Source organism: Phacochoerus africanus, chromosome 15, assembly GCF_016906955.1.
Source record: "Phacochoerus africanus isolate WHEZ1 chromosome 15, ROS_Pafr_v1, whole genome shotgun sequence".
NCBI lineage: Eukaryota > Metazoa > Chordata > Mammalia > Artiodactyla > Suidae > Phacochoerus > Phacochoerus africanus.
The window spans coordinates 49239696-49257120 of record NC_062558.1 but is presented as its reverse complement, the minus strand read 5'-3'; the positions used below and the strand labels follow the sequence as shown (position 1 = coordinate 49257120).

The 17425-nt window shown below is 40.6% G+C and overlaps 1 protein-coding gene across 12 annotated transcripts in view; it reads right to left on the bottom strand.

Annotated features, from left to right (window-relative positions):
• LOC125116075 (sodium/glucose cotransporter 1-like) overlaps positions 1-17425 on the bottom strand; it is a 78300-nt gene that overhangs the window by 56673 nt on the left and 4202 nt on the right. For 5 of the 12 annotated variants that reach the window (XM_047760993.1, XM_047760988.1, XM_047760990.1 and 2 more), the window contains exons 2-4: positions 15029-15212; positions 12340-12444; positions 6733-6792 (exon numbers count right to left, since the gene is read on the bottom strand). In XM_047760993.1, coding sequence (XP_047616949.1) covers positions 6733-6792; positions 12340-12444; positions 15029-15212 — 349 coding nt within the window. Of the gene's footprint in view, positions 1-6732; positions 6793-12339; positions 12445-15028; positions 15213-16625; positions 16698-17425 lie in introns of those variants that run through there. The other 7 variants (XM_047760991.1, XM_047760998.1, XM_047760994.1 and 4 more) reach the window with 5 other exon arrangements.

Here is a 17425-nt window from a genome sequence, read left to right as displayed (position 1 = left end):
AATTTTAAGTGTAAAGTTTGATGAGTTTGGGAAGATGTATATAGTTGCGTGTGATCACCACCACTATAAGGCATTTCCAATGCCCCTCAAAGCCCCTGGTCCATCTTCTGCACAATTCAGATTATTTCTAGATTCAGCTGTTATGACTAAGGCTTCCTATACAGTTTGTGTGTGGATATGTGTTTTCATTTCTCTGGGGGTGGGGGTCAAGTGCCATAGTTAGGAAGGGAACTGCCAACCTGTTTTCCAAAGTCTCTGCAAAGGTGCAGTCAGCTGCCCCACAAGCTTTCCAGCTCTTTGTGGTGTCAATCCTTTCAATCTTGCCAATCCAGTGAGTGTGTGGATCTTCCACTAGGTAGCATTTTCCTAACAGTCACTGATAGTGAACATCCTTTATGTGATTATTTGCCATTTGTATATTTTCTTTGGTGAAACATCATCTTCTTGTTATAAGAGTTTTTAGTCACAAACTATAGATCTCTGAAAACATAGTCTTAAGTTATAAGTGTTTTTAAAAATATATATTCAATGAGTCTTTTATTGTAAATATGTTTTACAAATACTCCTTTTCAATCACTAGCTTGACTTTTCGTGATCTTAAAAATATTTTTTCAAGAGTTAAAGTTTAAAAAAATTTTTTTTTGTCTTTTTGTCTTTCCTAGGGCAGCACCAATGGCATATGGAGATTCCCAGGCTAGAGGTCTAATCAGAGCTGTAGCTGTCGGCCTACACCACAGCCACAGCGATGCGGGATCCGAGCTGCATCTGCAAAATACACCATAGCTCACGGCAACACCGGATCCCTAACCCACTGAGCAAGGCTAGGGATCAAACCTGCAACCTCATGGTTCCTAGTCGGATTCATTAACCACTGAGCCATGACGGGAATTCCATAAAGTTTAAAATTTCGCTTTGAAATCCAGTATGCCAATTTCTTCCTTTATGGTTTATGCTGTCTATACCCTAAGAAATCTCTACCTAGCCAATCACCTTCATTTTTCTTTGCAATAAGTTTTTTTAAAAAGTGAAGTATAGGAGTTCCCGTCGTGGCGCAGTGGTTAACGAATCCGACTAGGAACCATGAGGTTGCGGGTTCGGTCCCTGCCCTTGCTCACTGGGTTAACGATCCGGCGTTGCCGTGAGCTGTGGCGTAGGTTGCAGACGTGGCTCGGATCCCGCGTTGCTGTGGCTCTGGCGTAGGCCGGTGGCTACAGCTCTGATTCGACCCCTAGCCTGGGAACCTCCATATGCCACGGGAGCGGCCCAAGAAATAGCAACAACAACAACAACAAAAAAAACAGAATTAATACCAATTCTTCCCAAATCCTTTCAAAAAAAAAAAAAGTGAAGTATAACTGACATATGACCATATATTGGTTTCAGGTATACAACATTTCAGGTGTTTAATATTTGTATATCTTTCACCTTCATTTTTTTTTTTTGTCTTTTTGCCATTTTCTTGGGCCGCTCCCACAGCATATGGAGGTTCCCAGGCTAGGGGTCTAATTGGAGCTGTAGCCACTGGCCTACACCAGAGCCACAGCAACTCGGGATCCGGGCCACATCTGCAACCTACACCACAGCTCACGGCAACCTGGCGCCAGATCCTTATCCCACTGAGCAAGGGCAGGGATGGAACTGGCAACCTCGTGGTTCCTAGTTGGATTCATTAACCACTGAGCCACGATGGGAACTCCTCACCTTCACTTTTGAATAATCCTCTGCCGGGTATAGAATTCTTGGTTAACAGCTTTTTCTTTCTTATACTTAACTATGTCACTCTGAAGTTTTCTGGCCTCCACTGTATCTGATGAAAAGTCATCCATTAACTGTATCACTGTTCCCCTGCATATAATGCGTTACTTTTATCACCCTCAAAATTTCCTTATCTTTGCTTTTTAGCAGTTTGACTATGATGTAAACCTATGTGCAGTTTTGTGTTTATGCTATTCGGTATTTGCTAAGCTTTTTAGATCTGTAAGTTAACATTTTCCACCAAAGGAGATGTTTTCAGTTGTTTTTTCTTAAAAATTTTTTTCTATCTCTTTCTCTTGCTCTTCTTGCTGGGACTCCAATTACATGTACGACCAAGTGTGTGGTATTCTATCACAGGTCTCTGGGGCTTCATTCCTTTTTCTTCAATTTTTTCACTGTACTAATTATCAAGGAAAATTATCCTTGATAATTTTCATTATCTTCAAGTTCACTGATTCTCTCTTTCATCATTTTAAATATGCTTTTGTTCCCCAAAGTTTTCATTTCGGCTACTGTGCTTTTCAGCTTCATAATTTCCATTTGGAAATCTGGTTATTTTTTACAGTTTAATTTTCTCTGTTGAGAGGCCCTATTTGTTCATTCATTAATATCTCATTTTCCTTTACTTTCTGGAACATATTTATAATATCAGCTTTGAAGTCTTGGTCAAATCAACATCTGGGCCTGCTCAGAGTCAGCTTCTATTTATTGCTTTCTTCTTCCCGAGTGTGGGTCATATTTATTTTCCCATTTTTTTGTATATCTAATAATTCTTGGTTGAAGACTGCCAATGATAGATAATATAATGTATTACAGACTTAAAAGTTACTGAGAAAGTAAATCTTAAATGTTCTCAACACAATAAAGTGCCAATTACATGAGGTGACGGAGATATTAACTTGAATCTTACTATGGTAATCATTTTGCAATAGATACATGTATTAGATAACATAATACACCTTAAACTTACACAATGTTATATGTTATAGCTCAATAAATCTAGGAAAAAGTAAATAAAATGTACATATAAGAGAAAAAGTGTAAGAATAGCAAAGATACTCCTATCAAAGAAAAATAAGAAAGACTTGTACCAAACAGCACAACTTAATATAAAGCTGTAGTATTTAAGACAATTTACTATGGATAAGCACATGGAAACTTAAGATTTAAGTCTTTCTGGGACTTCTCTGGTGATCTAGTGGTTAGAACTTGGTGCTTTTACCACTGTGGCCAGGGTTCAGTCCCTGGTCTGGGAACTGAGATCCCACATTAAATTGTTACATGCCTCAGCAGTAAGAAAGGAAAGAAGGAAGGGCGAAGGGAGGGAGGAAAGAAAGACTTAAGTCTTTCCAACTTAAGCAGGAAAGGCAAACATTTTTTTAAACTTTTCTAAAAAGTAAAGAATATCTTCTTTATGTCCTTGAAATATAGAAGGATTTTTAAATAAGACACAGAACCAAATCCCTGGCTCTTTTTTTTTTTTTTTTTTTTGTGGTGAGAACATTTAAGATTTACTCCCTCAGCAATTTTTTTTTTTTTGTCTTTTTAGGGATGTAACTGTGGCATATGGAGGTTCCCAGGCTAGGGATCGAATTGGAGCTCTAGCTGCCGGCCTACACCACAGCCACAACAATGCAGGATCTGAGCTGTGTCTGTGACCTACACCACAGCTCACAGCAACACTGGATCCCCAACCCACTAAGGCCAGGGATTGAACCTGCATCCCCACAGATACTAGTCGGGTTCGTCAACCACTGAGCCATGACGGCAATTCCTCCCTCAGCAATTTTTGAGTGTATAATACAGTATTGTTAATGATAGTCACATTCTAATTTTTAATCCATTCAGCCACTTTATGCCTTTTGATTGGAGAACTTAATTCATTCACATTTAAAGTAACTGTTGATAGGTAAGAACTTACTGATGCCATCTTGTGAGTTGTTTTCTGTTTTGTAGTCTCCTTGTTACTGTCTTCCTCTCGCTGGCTTCCTTTGTGAATACATGACTTGCCATAGTGGTATGCTTTGATTTCCTCCTCTTTCTCTTCTGTGTACCTACCACTGCTTTTTGTTTTGTGATTATCATGAAGCTTCCTTAAAACATCTTATAGATATAACAGTCTATTTCAAGGTGATAACTGGGAACACATATGCAAACTCTCTTTTACTTCTCCCCTGACTTTTTATGTTCTTGATGTCACAATTTACCTACTTATACTATGTATGCATTGACAAAAAATTGTAGCTATAGTTTTTAAAAACAACTTTTGTCCTTCAACCTTTAAACTAGACAAAGTGATTAGTGTACCATCATATTACCATATTTACATATTCTGAATTTGACTATCTACTTACTATGTTTTCATGCTGCCAATTAGCTTTGGTTAGTCTGAGAATGTCTCTATTTCTCCTTCATTTCTGAAGGACAACTTTGCCAGATAAAGTATCCTTAGTTGGCAATTTTTTCACTTTTAAAATCATACCACTCTCTCCTGGCCTTCAAGCCCTCTGTTGAGAAGTCCACTGACAGCCTTATGGGGATTCCTTTATATGTGAGGAATTTATTTTATTTCCTCTTTGTTTTTGCTTTTAGACAGTTTTATTATATATTGGAGAAGACAGTTTGGGGTTAAAATCTGGGGGAGAGCTATGAGCTTCATGATCTTGGATATCCCCAGATTTGGGAAGTTCTCAATCTTTAAATAAACTTTCTGCCCCCTTCTCCCTCTCTTCTCCTTCTGGGACTCCAGTAATGTGTAGACTGTTTCTCCTAGTAGTGTCCCATAGTTCATACAGGATTTCTTCACTCTTTATCATTCTTTTTCCTTTGCTCTCCTTTGACTGGATAATTTCAAATGAACTGTTTTCTACTTCATAGGATATTTATTTTGCTTTACCAAGTCTGTTGTTGATGCTCTCTATTTCTCTTTTCATTTCATTCACTGTAATCTGCAGCTCCAGAATTGGTTTCTTTTTTTATTCTTTTTTTTTTTTTTCTTTTTGGTCACACCTGCAGCATATGGAAGTTTCCAGGCTAGGGACTGAATTAGAGCTGCAGCTGCCGGCCAAAACCATAGCCACAGCAATACGGGATCAAAGCTGTGTCTGTGACCTACACCACAGCTCATTACTATGCCAGATCCTTAACCCACTGAGTGAGGCCAGATGCAAGATCAAACCCGCATCCTCATGGATATTGGTCAGACTGGTTTTGCTGCATCACAATGGGAACGCCTCTTTTTTAATTTCTAACTCTCTGTCAAACTTCTCATTTTGTTTGCATACTGTTTTCCTGATTTTATTGAACTGTGTTTCTGTGTTTTTCTACACCTCACTGAACAGCCTTCAAATAACTATTCTGAACTCTTTTTCAGGCAAATCTCAGATATCCATTTCCTTGGGGTTGGTTACTAGAAAATTACTGTGTTCTTGAGTGGTCATGTTTCTTTGAAGTCTTGTGTTGGTATCTTTGCATTTGATGAAGCAGTCACCTTCTCTAGTTTTCAATGGCTGGCTTTTGGACAGAAACACCTTACATCAGTCCTGCCAGGGGATCTGAGGCTTTCTCAGATATTTTCTATGGAGACATCTGTTTCACAATTCTTGTTCTCTCTTGTAGAGGAATTTTAAAAATCATATGTTTTCCTTGATTCTACAAAGCCAGACTGGGTGCTGACAGCCTCCAGTGTGCCTGCCTGAATGCTCAAGTCTGTGCTATCTTCCCAACTTCACAGGGTCAGGCTGTCTTTCTGTGTGTGCTCACTAGCTCTCTTCTTGAGCTCAACACTGCCACTACTGGGGGTAAGCAAAAGGGGCTGGCATAGGGGAGGTGTATGTGGGCAGGGTATGTGGAATGATGGGGTGTCTGTGGGCCAGCTGGGGAGATAGGTAGGTGAGGAAACCCCCAGCAGTTCACTGGCAGGCTTCCTGATAGAGTCTGCAAAGGAGTTAAAAGGGTTTGTACTCCTTTGATGTCACCTGAGAGCCCAGGGTGCTGTTTTCTCAGCCATTCCCCTCCTCCCCCCCCCACACCATACAGCACATCTCAGTATTCTAGATAGGGTGAGGAAGAAGCAGATCTTTTTGGCAGCATCCTGCAAAGCCAGAGCATCTGGGCACTTACAGGCTGTCACTCTTCATGGGAGAAATCTCAGGCTAAGAAGATCTCTCTTGGTACTGGAGGGGTGACGTGGTTAAAGTGAAACTGTCCCTCTTACCCTCTTCAATGTGTCCAGTCTCCAAGAGCATGACTAATATACTTTCATCTGTGAATGACTGTTTTTATTTTTTTGTTTTTGGCCAAGCCCATGGCATGTAAAAGTTCCTAGGCCAGGGATCAAACCTGCACCATAGCAATGACCCAAGCCATAACAGTGACAATGCTGGATCCTTAACCTGCTGAACCCCCAGGGAACTCCTGTGGATGACTGTTTAAACTGATCTTCTTTGGGGGGAAGACAGAAAGCTCTTATTCTGTCATGTTGGTGACATCACTCCAAGTGTCCCCGTAGACATTGGGCCTGGGGGGTCTCTTCTTTGTTCTCCTCTCTCAGCCAGGCACTGATGGGTTTTTTCCCCCTTACAGTCTATATACATTTTAGTCATTTTGTCAATTTCCTAAAAAAATCCCCTTTTGGATTTGGGGAGAACTAACATGTTTAAGCTATTGTGTTCCAGTCATTAACAGCACTGTTCTCTTCATTTATTCTTATTTTTTAACAAAGTTTTAAAATGTTTTCTATACAAGCTTTAGGTGGTGAACTCTTCAGTAAAGTTCAGAGTGAAACAGCAGGCAGTTACTGACTTCTGTCTGTCCAAGTCAGAGTGATGTTATTTCAGGCATTTCTTAAGATTTATGGAAGTCAGTACAAGGATCAAAAGACTGAGCTTAACTTGCCTGTAGGATGTTTTTATGTACATATACAATATTTGTAAAAAAAAACTGTAGTCAGTAGAGTAACTGATAATGAATACTCACCCCAGCCTTAATGTAAATAGGAGAAAATACCCAACCAAGAATGCAGAGTATAAATGGAGCCTGAAAACAAAAAAAGAAGAGCAATTACATCAGGGTCACATCTAAGCTGAGCTCCTAAATGAGATGCAAGCTCAGTTACTGCCTGTTTTAAGCCCAATAAACATATCACTACTGGGGGCATCGCAAGCTGTTGAGGGGAAGACAGAAAGCTCTTATTCTGCTACGTTGGTGACATCACGCCAAGTATCCCCCTCCCCACTGTGGACATTGGGCCTTGGTGGTCTCTTCTTCATTCTCCCCTCTCAGCCAGGCACTGAGTACAACCCAGTACAACAAACCAGTACAACAACCGGTACAACAAACTTAACCTATATGTATTTGATCTTTGCCTATAAAAGGGTACATTCTTAATTTGGGGAGGAATAACTAAGTTGATTTTCAAGGTATTTATGTATATATGTATGTGTTTTGCTTTTTAGGGCCGTATCTGCGGCATATGGAAGTTTCCAGGCTACAGGTCAAACCAGAGCTACAGCTGCTGGCCTACATCACAGCTGCAGAAAACGCAAGATCCAATCCATGACTATGACCTACACCACAGCTCACAGAAATTCCAGGTCCCCAACTCACTGATCAAGGCCAAGAATTGATTCCAGGTCCCCGTGGATACTAGTCAGATTCATTTCTGCTGTACCACAACTCCTCAAGGTATTTATTTATTTTTACATAAAAATATAGAATGATTGTAGATTTTATATACTTTTGTAAAGATTTGTTATATTTCACAGCCAAATAATTTTTAAGTGTTGATGATGTAAAGAAATGGCTGATCTCTCAGGGACACTTACTTCATCAGGGAAGGACAAAAGCAGGATCAGTCCAGCAAAATCAAGAGCAAAAGAACTGAGAGAAGACATGAAAGGAGAGAGGGAGTGAAAGAGAAAGAGGGAGAAAAAGAGAACCTCAGACATCAGAACTGTCCAAAACCCTTCTACTTAAATTAGGGGCAAGATGTTTGAAATATACTCAACTTTCAACAACATCAAGGTATTTATTTTTAATTCATTATTTGTCTACTTCTAGACATGAAGGTAGCTTATAAATAAATATAAAAGATTTGTCTAGAAATAAACCCAGACACCTATGGTCAATTAATCTTCAACAAAGGAGGCAAGAATACCAAATGGGAAAAAGACAGTCTCTTCATCAAGTGGTGCAGGAATAACTGGACAGTTGCATGTAAATCAGTGAAACTAGAACACACCCTCACACCATGCACAAAAATAAACTCAAAACAGCTTAAAGACTTAAACATAAGACAAATTACCATTAAATTCCTAGAAGAGAATAGGCAATACATTCTCTGACATAAGCCATACAGATGTTTTTTTAGGTCAGTCTCCCAAGGCAATAGAAATAAAAACAAAAATAGGAATTCCCATCATGGTGCAGCGGAAACAAATCCAACTAGGAACGATGAGGTTGCGGGTTCCATCCCTGGCCTCTCTCAGTGGGTAAGGATCTGGCATTGCTGTGAGATGTGGTGTAAGTCACAGATGCAGCTCAGATCTGGCACTGCTGTGGCTGTAGCTGCGGCTAGCAGCTGTAGCTCTGATTAGACCCCTAGCCTGTGAACCTCCGTATGCTGCCTCTTCAGCCCTAAAAAGACAACAAACAAACAAACAAACAAAAACCAAAACAGAAATAAAAACAAAAATAAACCAATGGGGAAAAAAAACAAAAAAGGAGTTCCCATGATGGCACAGTGGAAACAAATCCAACTAGGAACCACGAGGTTGCGGATTCAATCCCTGGCCTTGCTCAGTGGGTTAAGGATCTGGTGTTACTGTGAGCTGTGGTGTCGGATGCAGATGTGGCTCAGATCTGGCACTGCTGTGGCTCTGGCAGCAACAGCAGCTCCAATTAGACCCCTAGCATGGGAATCTCATATGCCGTGGGTGCAGCCCCCAAAAGACAAAAGACAATAAGATAAAATAAAATAAAACAAAACAAAACAAAATAAACCAGTGGGACCTAATCAAACTTACAAGCTTTAGCACAGCAAAGGAAACTATTAAAAAAAAAATGACAATCTACTGAATGGGAGAAAATAGTTGCAAATGATTCAACCGCAAGGGCTTAATCTCCAAAATATACAAACACCTCATATAACTCAGTAACAAAAACAAACAAACAATCCAACAAAAAGTGTGCAGAAGGAGTACCTGTCATGGTTCAGTGGTAGTGAACCTGACTAGTATCCATGAGGACTGCTCAGCAGGTCAAGGATCCAGCACTGCCATGAGCTGTGGTGTAGGTCACAGATGTGGCTCAGATCTCGTGTTGCTGTGGCTATGTTGTAGGCTGGCAGCTACAGCTCCAATTTGACCCCTAGCTTGGGAACTTCCATAGGCTCTGGGTATGGCCCGAAAAAAAAAGCAGGGGGGCAGAAGACCTAAACAGACATTTCTCCGAAGAAAACATACAGATGCCCAGCAGGCACATGAAAAATGCTCAACACCGCTAATTATTAGAAAAATGCAAATCAAAATTACAATGAGGGTAGTTCCCATTATGGCTCAGAGGTAATCAACCTGACTAATATCCATGAGGATGTGGGTTTGATCCCTGGCTCTGCTCAGTGGGTTAAGGATCCAGGTTGCCATGAGCTGTGGTGTAGGTCTCAGACATGGCTCGGAACTGGTGTTGCTGTGGCTGTGGCACAGGCTGGCACTGCAGCTCTGATTAGACCCCTAGCCTGGGAACTTCTATATGGGTATGGAAGTTTTTTTAGGGTATGGCCCTAAAAAAGCAACAACAACAAAAACCAAATTACAATGGATTACCACCTTATACCAGTCGTAATGGCCATTATTAAAAAGTTTACAAATCACCAATTATGGAGAGGGTGTGGAAAAAAGGGAACCCTCCTACACTGTTGGGGTAATATAAATTGGTACAGCCACTGTGGAAAACAGTATGGAGGTACCTCAGAAAACTAAATACAGAACTATCATGTGATCCAGCAATCCCACTCCTGGGCATATATCTGAATGAAACTACAGTTCAAAAAGATACATGCACTCCCTATGTTCATTGCAGCACTATTCACAACAGCCAAGACATGGAAACAACCTAAATGTCCAACAATAGATGAATAGTTTAAGAAGATACGTATACACAATGGAATACTATTCAGCCATAAAAAGAACAAAATAATACCATCTGCAGCAACATATACGCAACTAAAGATTCTCATACTAAGTGAAAGAAGTCAGAAAGAGAAAGACAAATACCATATGATATTACTTATATGTGGAATCTAAAATATGGCACAGACGAACCTATCTACAGAACACAATCAAACTCACAGACATGGAGAACAAACATGCATTGCCAAGGGGTTGGGGGAGGGAGTGGGATGGACTGAGAGTCTGGGATCAGTAGATGCAAACTATTACATTTAGAATGGATGAGTGATGAGATCCTATAGCACAGGGAATAGTGACCAATCCCTTGGGATAGAACATGATGGGGGATGATATAAAAAAAAGAATGTATATATATGTATGACTGGGTCACTTTTCTATAGAGCAGAAATTGGCACAACAATGTAGATCAACCATTAACTATACTTTTTTTTAGGGCACATGGAAGTTCCCAGGCTAGGGGTTGAATCAGAGCTGCAGCTGCCAGCTTACAACACAGTCATAGCAACAAAGGATCTAAGCCATGTCCTCAAGACCTACGCCGTAGCTCACAGCAACACCAGATCCCTAACCCACTGAGGGAGGCCAGGAATCGAACTTTCATCCTCATGGACACTAGTTGGGTTCTGTGAGGAACCGCTGACACAACGGGAACTCCCTGTAAATCAACTATACTTTAATTTAGAAAAATTTAAAAAAAGAGATAGTTAAAAAATCAGAAACCATTCAGAGAAAGGATAGAGAAACTATACCAAAATTTATATAAGTTACTGAAATTAAGAAATACATTTGGCTCTGGCTTTCTTTACAAAGACGAGGTAAGTAAACTGAATAAAAGAAGTAAATGCTAGTAAATTCTGCGAGGTAAATGATGGTAAAGACCAAGGCTTCTTACTAGGTTTGAAATTGACTCTGCTAGAAGCATTCTTTTTTTTCCCCCAAGTTAAACATTTTTTAAAAATTGAAGTATAGTAAATGTATAGTGTTGTGCAAGTTTCAAGTGCACAGCAAAGTGATTCAGTTACACATATACATTCTGTTTCAGATTCTTTTCCATTATAGGTATTACAAGATGTTGACAGAAGTATTCTTTATCTTTGTAATCTACCAGAAAAAAAACGAAACCCAGAAAGTAGCTTTCTGATTGATCAAAAACCAAACCAAATCAAACCCAAATGTTTTATGTAGAGATAGGTTAATTAATCCAAGATTATAAATAAATCCACTTATAATTTAGGTGAACAAATTTTACCTCCTACAACAAATACATTCCACGATTAAATAACCCATATTATAAGTTTTATAATTGAAATGTGGTATTCACAGGGAGCCAATTAGGAGGTTGTAGTAACTAGCTGAACACCTCAAAGATCCCACTTGAGCCCATTCTTAATATAAAGTCCATCCTTGAACAATGTGGGGGTTGGGCACTGACTCCACATAGTTGAGATCTCTGTAATGCTGCATTTGTCTCAAAAACAAAGGAACTGATAAATGATTCACCCAAGGGCAGGAAGTTGAAATAGTCTGGACAGAATCAGGACTCAAACTCTAGTTCTTTTGATTCCACATATTGTGACCTCGAATCAAAGACATATTTTCCTTACACTTAAGAGAATTTAAAGGTCTGTGAAATAAAAATACAGGTACTATATGTATTGAAAAAAATCTGCCGTAAGTGGACCTGTGCAGTTTAAACCCATGTTGTTCAAAGGTTAACTGTATTCTGCAAATGTATACTTACAGATGAACAGTACACACACACGTATGTATGTATATATATGTCTATATACACACATTTACACATACATGTATCTGTACATGCATATACACAAATATTTATATATGTATGTATTTAAGTGTTAGTATGATCTTTTCCCTACCTGACTAGTCTCCTAACTGTATTCCTATGGTCCTTGGAATGTGAACATTCTCTATCTCTTCATTAATTTACTAAGAAGAATGAAAACTAGCACAACCTTTTTGAGAAATATAAGACTTGGAGTTCCTGTCGTGGCTCAGTGGTTAACGAATCTGACTAGGAACCATGAGGCTGCGGGTTCGATCCCTGGCCTCACTCAGTGGGTTAAGGATCCGGTGTTGCTGTGAGTTGTGGTGTAAGTGGCAGACCCGGCTTGGATCCCACGTTGCTGTGGCTGTGGCGTAGGCCAGCAGCTACAGCTCCGATTAGACCCCTAGCCTGGGAACCTCCATGTGCTCGGGTGTGGCCCTAGAAAAAGACTGAGAAAAAAAAAAAAGAAATCTAAGACTCGGTTCTTTTCTTCCATGACTTCTCAAGGAGTCTTTAATATTTATTCAAGGTTGAAAGCAAGTTTTTATGAATTTACTTGGACAGCAGTAAAGGTGGGGGTTGGTTGCTACAAAAGGTATGACTCACATTCCACTCAAAGGCCCCAACAGCAATCCCTGAAGATGCTCCTTTTCCAGCCAGGCCCATAAAGTGGCCAGTGCCAATATTCGAGGCAAAAAGAAAAGCACCTATCTGAAAATTAAAAGACAATTTCAGATCAGAACTCTTAGTCCAACTCCAAAAACTAATTTCCACAAAAGTAAACTCAAACTGAATTTTATATTTTCTCAAAAGGGATTGATTATATGCTGGGAAGAATTCCCATTTGTGTTTCTTCTATACAAACCCTAACCATAAGTCAGCAGCCAAGTAAAAAGGGATAAAGTGGAAAAAGTATTTATTATTGCTAAACTTTTTTTTTTTTTTTTTTTTTTTGCTTTTTACAGCCGAACCTGCAACACATGGAAGTTCCCAGGCTAGGGGTTGAATCAGAGCTGCAGCTGCTGGCATCCACCACAGCCACAGCAATGCGGATCCTTACCCCAATGAGCAAGGCCAGGGATCAAACCCACATTCTCATGGATACTAGTCAGGTTTGTAACCCACTGAATCTCAGTGGGAACCCCCTATTATTGCTAGTCTTAAGCAGCCACCCTCCACATGCCCTACCAACTTACTTGTGACTGCAGAAATATTACCAGGAGGGTAATTTCATCATTATTTGAAACAACTTAAAAATATTAACAATCTAATTGATTATCAGAGACTGGTTAAAATACTAAGGTACATGAATATGATGAAATAAAACATAGCAAACAGAAAGAATAAAGGAGCTCTGTTAAGTTATAAAATAAGGTAAACAGTATTTATAATATAATCTCATTAAAATTTTGGGTGTGTACATTACACATGCACATATATGCTTATATATAGATGGGATTGATTCTAGCAGTATATATATATAGCAGTATATATAGCAGTATATATAGCAGTATATATATATATATATATATATACATAGTATATATATATATACTATATATATATATATCTATATATATATAGATGGGATTGATTCTAGCAGTATATATATATATATATATATATATATATATATATATATACATACACACACACACAATGCTTCTGGGGACTAGAATCATGGTTATATAAATGGAATGGGGAGAAAATTTCAAGTTCTATACTTGGATTGTAACTTTTTGGGTTTTTTAAATTTTTTTTTACATCTGTTACTTTCAAAATAAAAAATCCCAGATCCATTTAAAGTGAACAAAACAGGAGTTCCCGCTGCAGCTCATTGTTAATGAACCTGACTAGTATCCACGAGGATGCTGGTTTGATCCCTGGACTTGCTCAGTGGGTTAAGGACACGGTGCTGCTATGAGATGTGGTATAGGCTGCAGACGTGTCTGGGATCTTGCATTGCTGTGGCTGTGGCAAAGGCTGGCAGCTGTGCAGCTCTGATTTGACCACTAGCCTGGGAACTTCTGTATGCTGCAAGTGCAGCCCTGAAAAGGCAAAAAAAAAAAAAAAAAAAAAGAACAAAACCCCTCCTAAAGCAATAAAAGCTTTCTAATTGAGTAGAGATAGCTACTCCATCCAAAAATCCAAATCCGAATAATGTGCTACTGACATAAGATACACTTAAGGAGGAGTTTCCATCATGGTGCAGTAGGTTAAGGATCCATCCTTGTCTCTGTGGCAACTCAGGATGCTGATGAGGCATGGGTTTGATCCATGGCCTAGTGCAGTGGGTTAAGGATCCAGCACCGCTGCAGCTATGGTGTAGGTCATGGCTGCGGCTCAGATTCGACCCCTGGCCCGGGAACTTCTACATACCACGAGTGTGGCCAAAAAAAAAGATACACTTAAAACCAAATTATTAAGAGAGTTTGAAAATAACAAGGGCTTTTAGGTAAAAACAATAACCCCCCCCCCCAGCATTGACAATAAAAGTAGCACTCAAGGCCAAAAACATTAAATAAGATAGATTTTTTTTTAAAAACCATGAAATGTAAAATGGACTAGTAAAGACATAATTGAGAACATACAGGCACCAAACATCTTAGCAGCAACAAATATAAGGCAAAAAAAGTCTTAGAAGAGGCACATAATAAGTACTCAAGTAATTATTTTTACCTTAGGAACATTCACTACCTTTATCATAATAATAAAAGTTATATACAGTCTAAGTTGCCCAATAATATGGTACAGAAATGGTGGACTGTCTGTACAATATAATATTATACAACTGAATATAAAATACCCATATCCACCTATCTTTACATAGACCTAGGAAGATATTAGTACATTATTAAATGAAAAGGTAGGTTAAAAAGTCACCATTAATTCAGTAACTATTAATAAATGTCCATTGCTAACTACTGTGCCAATGTTGTAGGTACCAGGGATACATTAATGAGTAAAACAGATAAACCTCTCCCCTTATGAAGCTAACATTCTTTCAGGAAGTAGAGGGTAAATAAAATAAATCGGGGATGATTTTATATTACAATAGACAGTGATAAGTACTAAAGTTCTATAGAGAAAGAAGGTAAGAAAGCAGACAGGAAGTGTGAGCAGTAGGGTGGTGGGGTGCTGATGGTCCCTGAGTGAGGAAAGGGGAGAGGCAGGCCAGGGGATCTGCATAGAGCGGAGAGCACTTCCAGGTAGAGGGAGCAGCAGGGGCAAAGGCCCTGAGGCAGGAGCTGGGCTGAAGTGTCTGAGGTCACAGAGGCAAGGGGGTGCAGATCACCTGTGGCCTAATATAGGCTGGGCTTTCATTCTCCGTGACAGGGGAGCCTCCAGAGGGTTTTAAGCAGTAAGGTGACATGGGCTGACCCTTTAGCTGCTTTGCTGAGGTTGGATATGGAGAAGCACAGTCCCCAAGAGAAGAGGCTGTTACAATCCATCCAGGTGAGGGGTGATGGCAGCATGACCTGGAGGCAGAGTTGATGAGAAGGTGTCAGACTTCAAATGTTTTTTGGAGTTCCTGTTGTGGTGCAGTGGAAATGAATCCGACTAGTATCCATTAGGATGCAGGTTCGATCCCTGGCCTCACTTAGTGGGTCAGGGATCCAGCACTGCTGTGAGCTGTGGTGAGGGTTGCAGACACAGCTGGCTGTGGCTGTGGCTGGCAGCTGTAGCTCCAATTCGCCCCTGGCCTGGGAACTTCCATATGCTACGGGTGTGGCCCTAAATAGCAAAAAAAAAAAAAAGTTTTTTTAAAATTGAGTCACTGGATTTCCTAATGGACTGGATGTTGGGGTGAGAGAGGAAAAAGAGTCTAACAGGACTCCATGTCTGTAACCTGAGCAACAAGGAGGAATTTGCCATTCAGGGATGGGGAGGACGGTGGGAGAAGATCTGCAGAGGATACCTTCCATGTGGAAGCCTGAAAGACCTCTCAAGTCAGGTGTCAACTGGGCAGCAGGACATGCAAGACCGGAGTTCAAGAGAGAGAGCTGGGACTTGCTAGCATGTGACTGGTCTTTGACACCACGAGACTAGAGGAGGTTACCAAAGGCACGAGTGTAACTGGAGAGGAGAGGCCAGAATCGGGCCCTGGAGAACTCCAGCATAAAGAAGCCAGGGAGGGAGTTCCCTGGTAGCTCAGCAGGTTAAGGATCCAGCACGTCACTGTTATGGCTCTATTTACAGCTGTGGTGTGGGTTCAACCCTTGGCTTAGGAACTTCCCCATGCTGCAGGTGCAGCTAAAAAATAAAAAAAAAAAAAGCCAGGGAAATGTTGGAGAATCATCATCCAGGAGGACCACAACTGAGTGGCTGGTGCAGCAGCAGAAAGGAAGAGAGCCAGGCGATGGAATGGGGTGGGAAGGAGGACTGAGTCCCAGAGTTTCCCCACCACCCAGCCAGGTAAGAGGAGGCCTGTGGAGGGCCCAGACAAGAGCAACTCACCCAAAAGACATCTGCTGACTGAGTAAAGTATAAAAGAAAGAAAGGTGGAGTGGCAAAATTACTTTTTTATTTCAATTTCCTTCAATAATACCATAATAGAGTTTGTTTACTCAGCAATAATCTAGTAACGAAAGAAGAAGTCACTTCCAACTCCCATTCCACCCTGTGGGCTTCAGAGGACACGACTCACCATGTCTTATCTGGGTCCTGGAACCTAGAACAATGCACATACCATGTACATACTAGGCACTTGGTAATGGTTACTGAACTAAACTGAACTGAATGGAGACATTTAGGTAAGAAACTCCCTAAGACTTTCCTGATTCAGCAAGTTCAAGTTATTTGGGATATAAGATATCCAAATTAAAGTAATAAACAAATGCACACACAAAATGCAGCCTCCAGAGTGGACTGCACACGTGAGGCGGACTCACCTGCCACCATGCTAGATTTCGGCCAGCCAGGAAGAAGTTTTCTACTGTCCCACGACTGCTTGACAGTATAGCCTTGAAAAGGGGTGGGGTGGGGGGAAACGAAGCTGCTTCAAAAGACACAGGTCTCATAAACAGATGACTTTCACATATGGGCAAATGTCCTTTACAGAGACCCCAAAACCTATTGTCCCCTTCCTTTTTTAGAAATAGAAGCCTCCTTCTGCTGAGTTGGAGGAGAGCCCACGTCGCCCAGCTACAAGACTGCACAGACACATCCATTTCTCTACACTCTTGTGAGAGTAATATTGCTCAATTTTCCCCCCCAAATAGTAAGCCAGTGCCATGTTTCCCTGCAGACTCTGGGAGATGAGTGGTTTAGTGATCAACTGATTGGAAATGGCAAAGCTGAACACCAGCCTGGCTTCTCCCAGGGCAGCAGTCACACTGCCGTTATTATGGTGTCCACCCAATGCACCCTAGGGCTCATGACTCAGTTCTCAGCTCTGATTCCCATACCCTGGTATGGTCAAAAGACAAGACAATCCTGGGGGTTTCCTAGAAGGCCTGGAACTGGCATGACCCAAGGATGACCGCTAGTTGACAGAAATGTCTTTCTGTGGGAGGCATGAACTCATTTCTGCCATCTGGGGTATCTACAATACAATGCAGTCCCTTCACATCATAAAGCCTAATTTTTTTTTGCAGTTCCTGTTGTGGCGCAACCGGTTAAGAACCTGACTAGTATCCATGAGGATGCAGGTTCCATCCCTGGCATTGGTCAGTGGGTTAAGCTTCCAGCA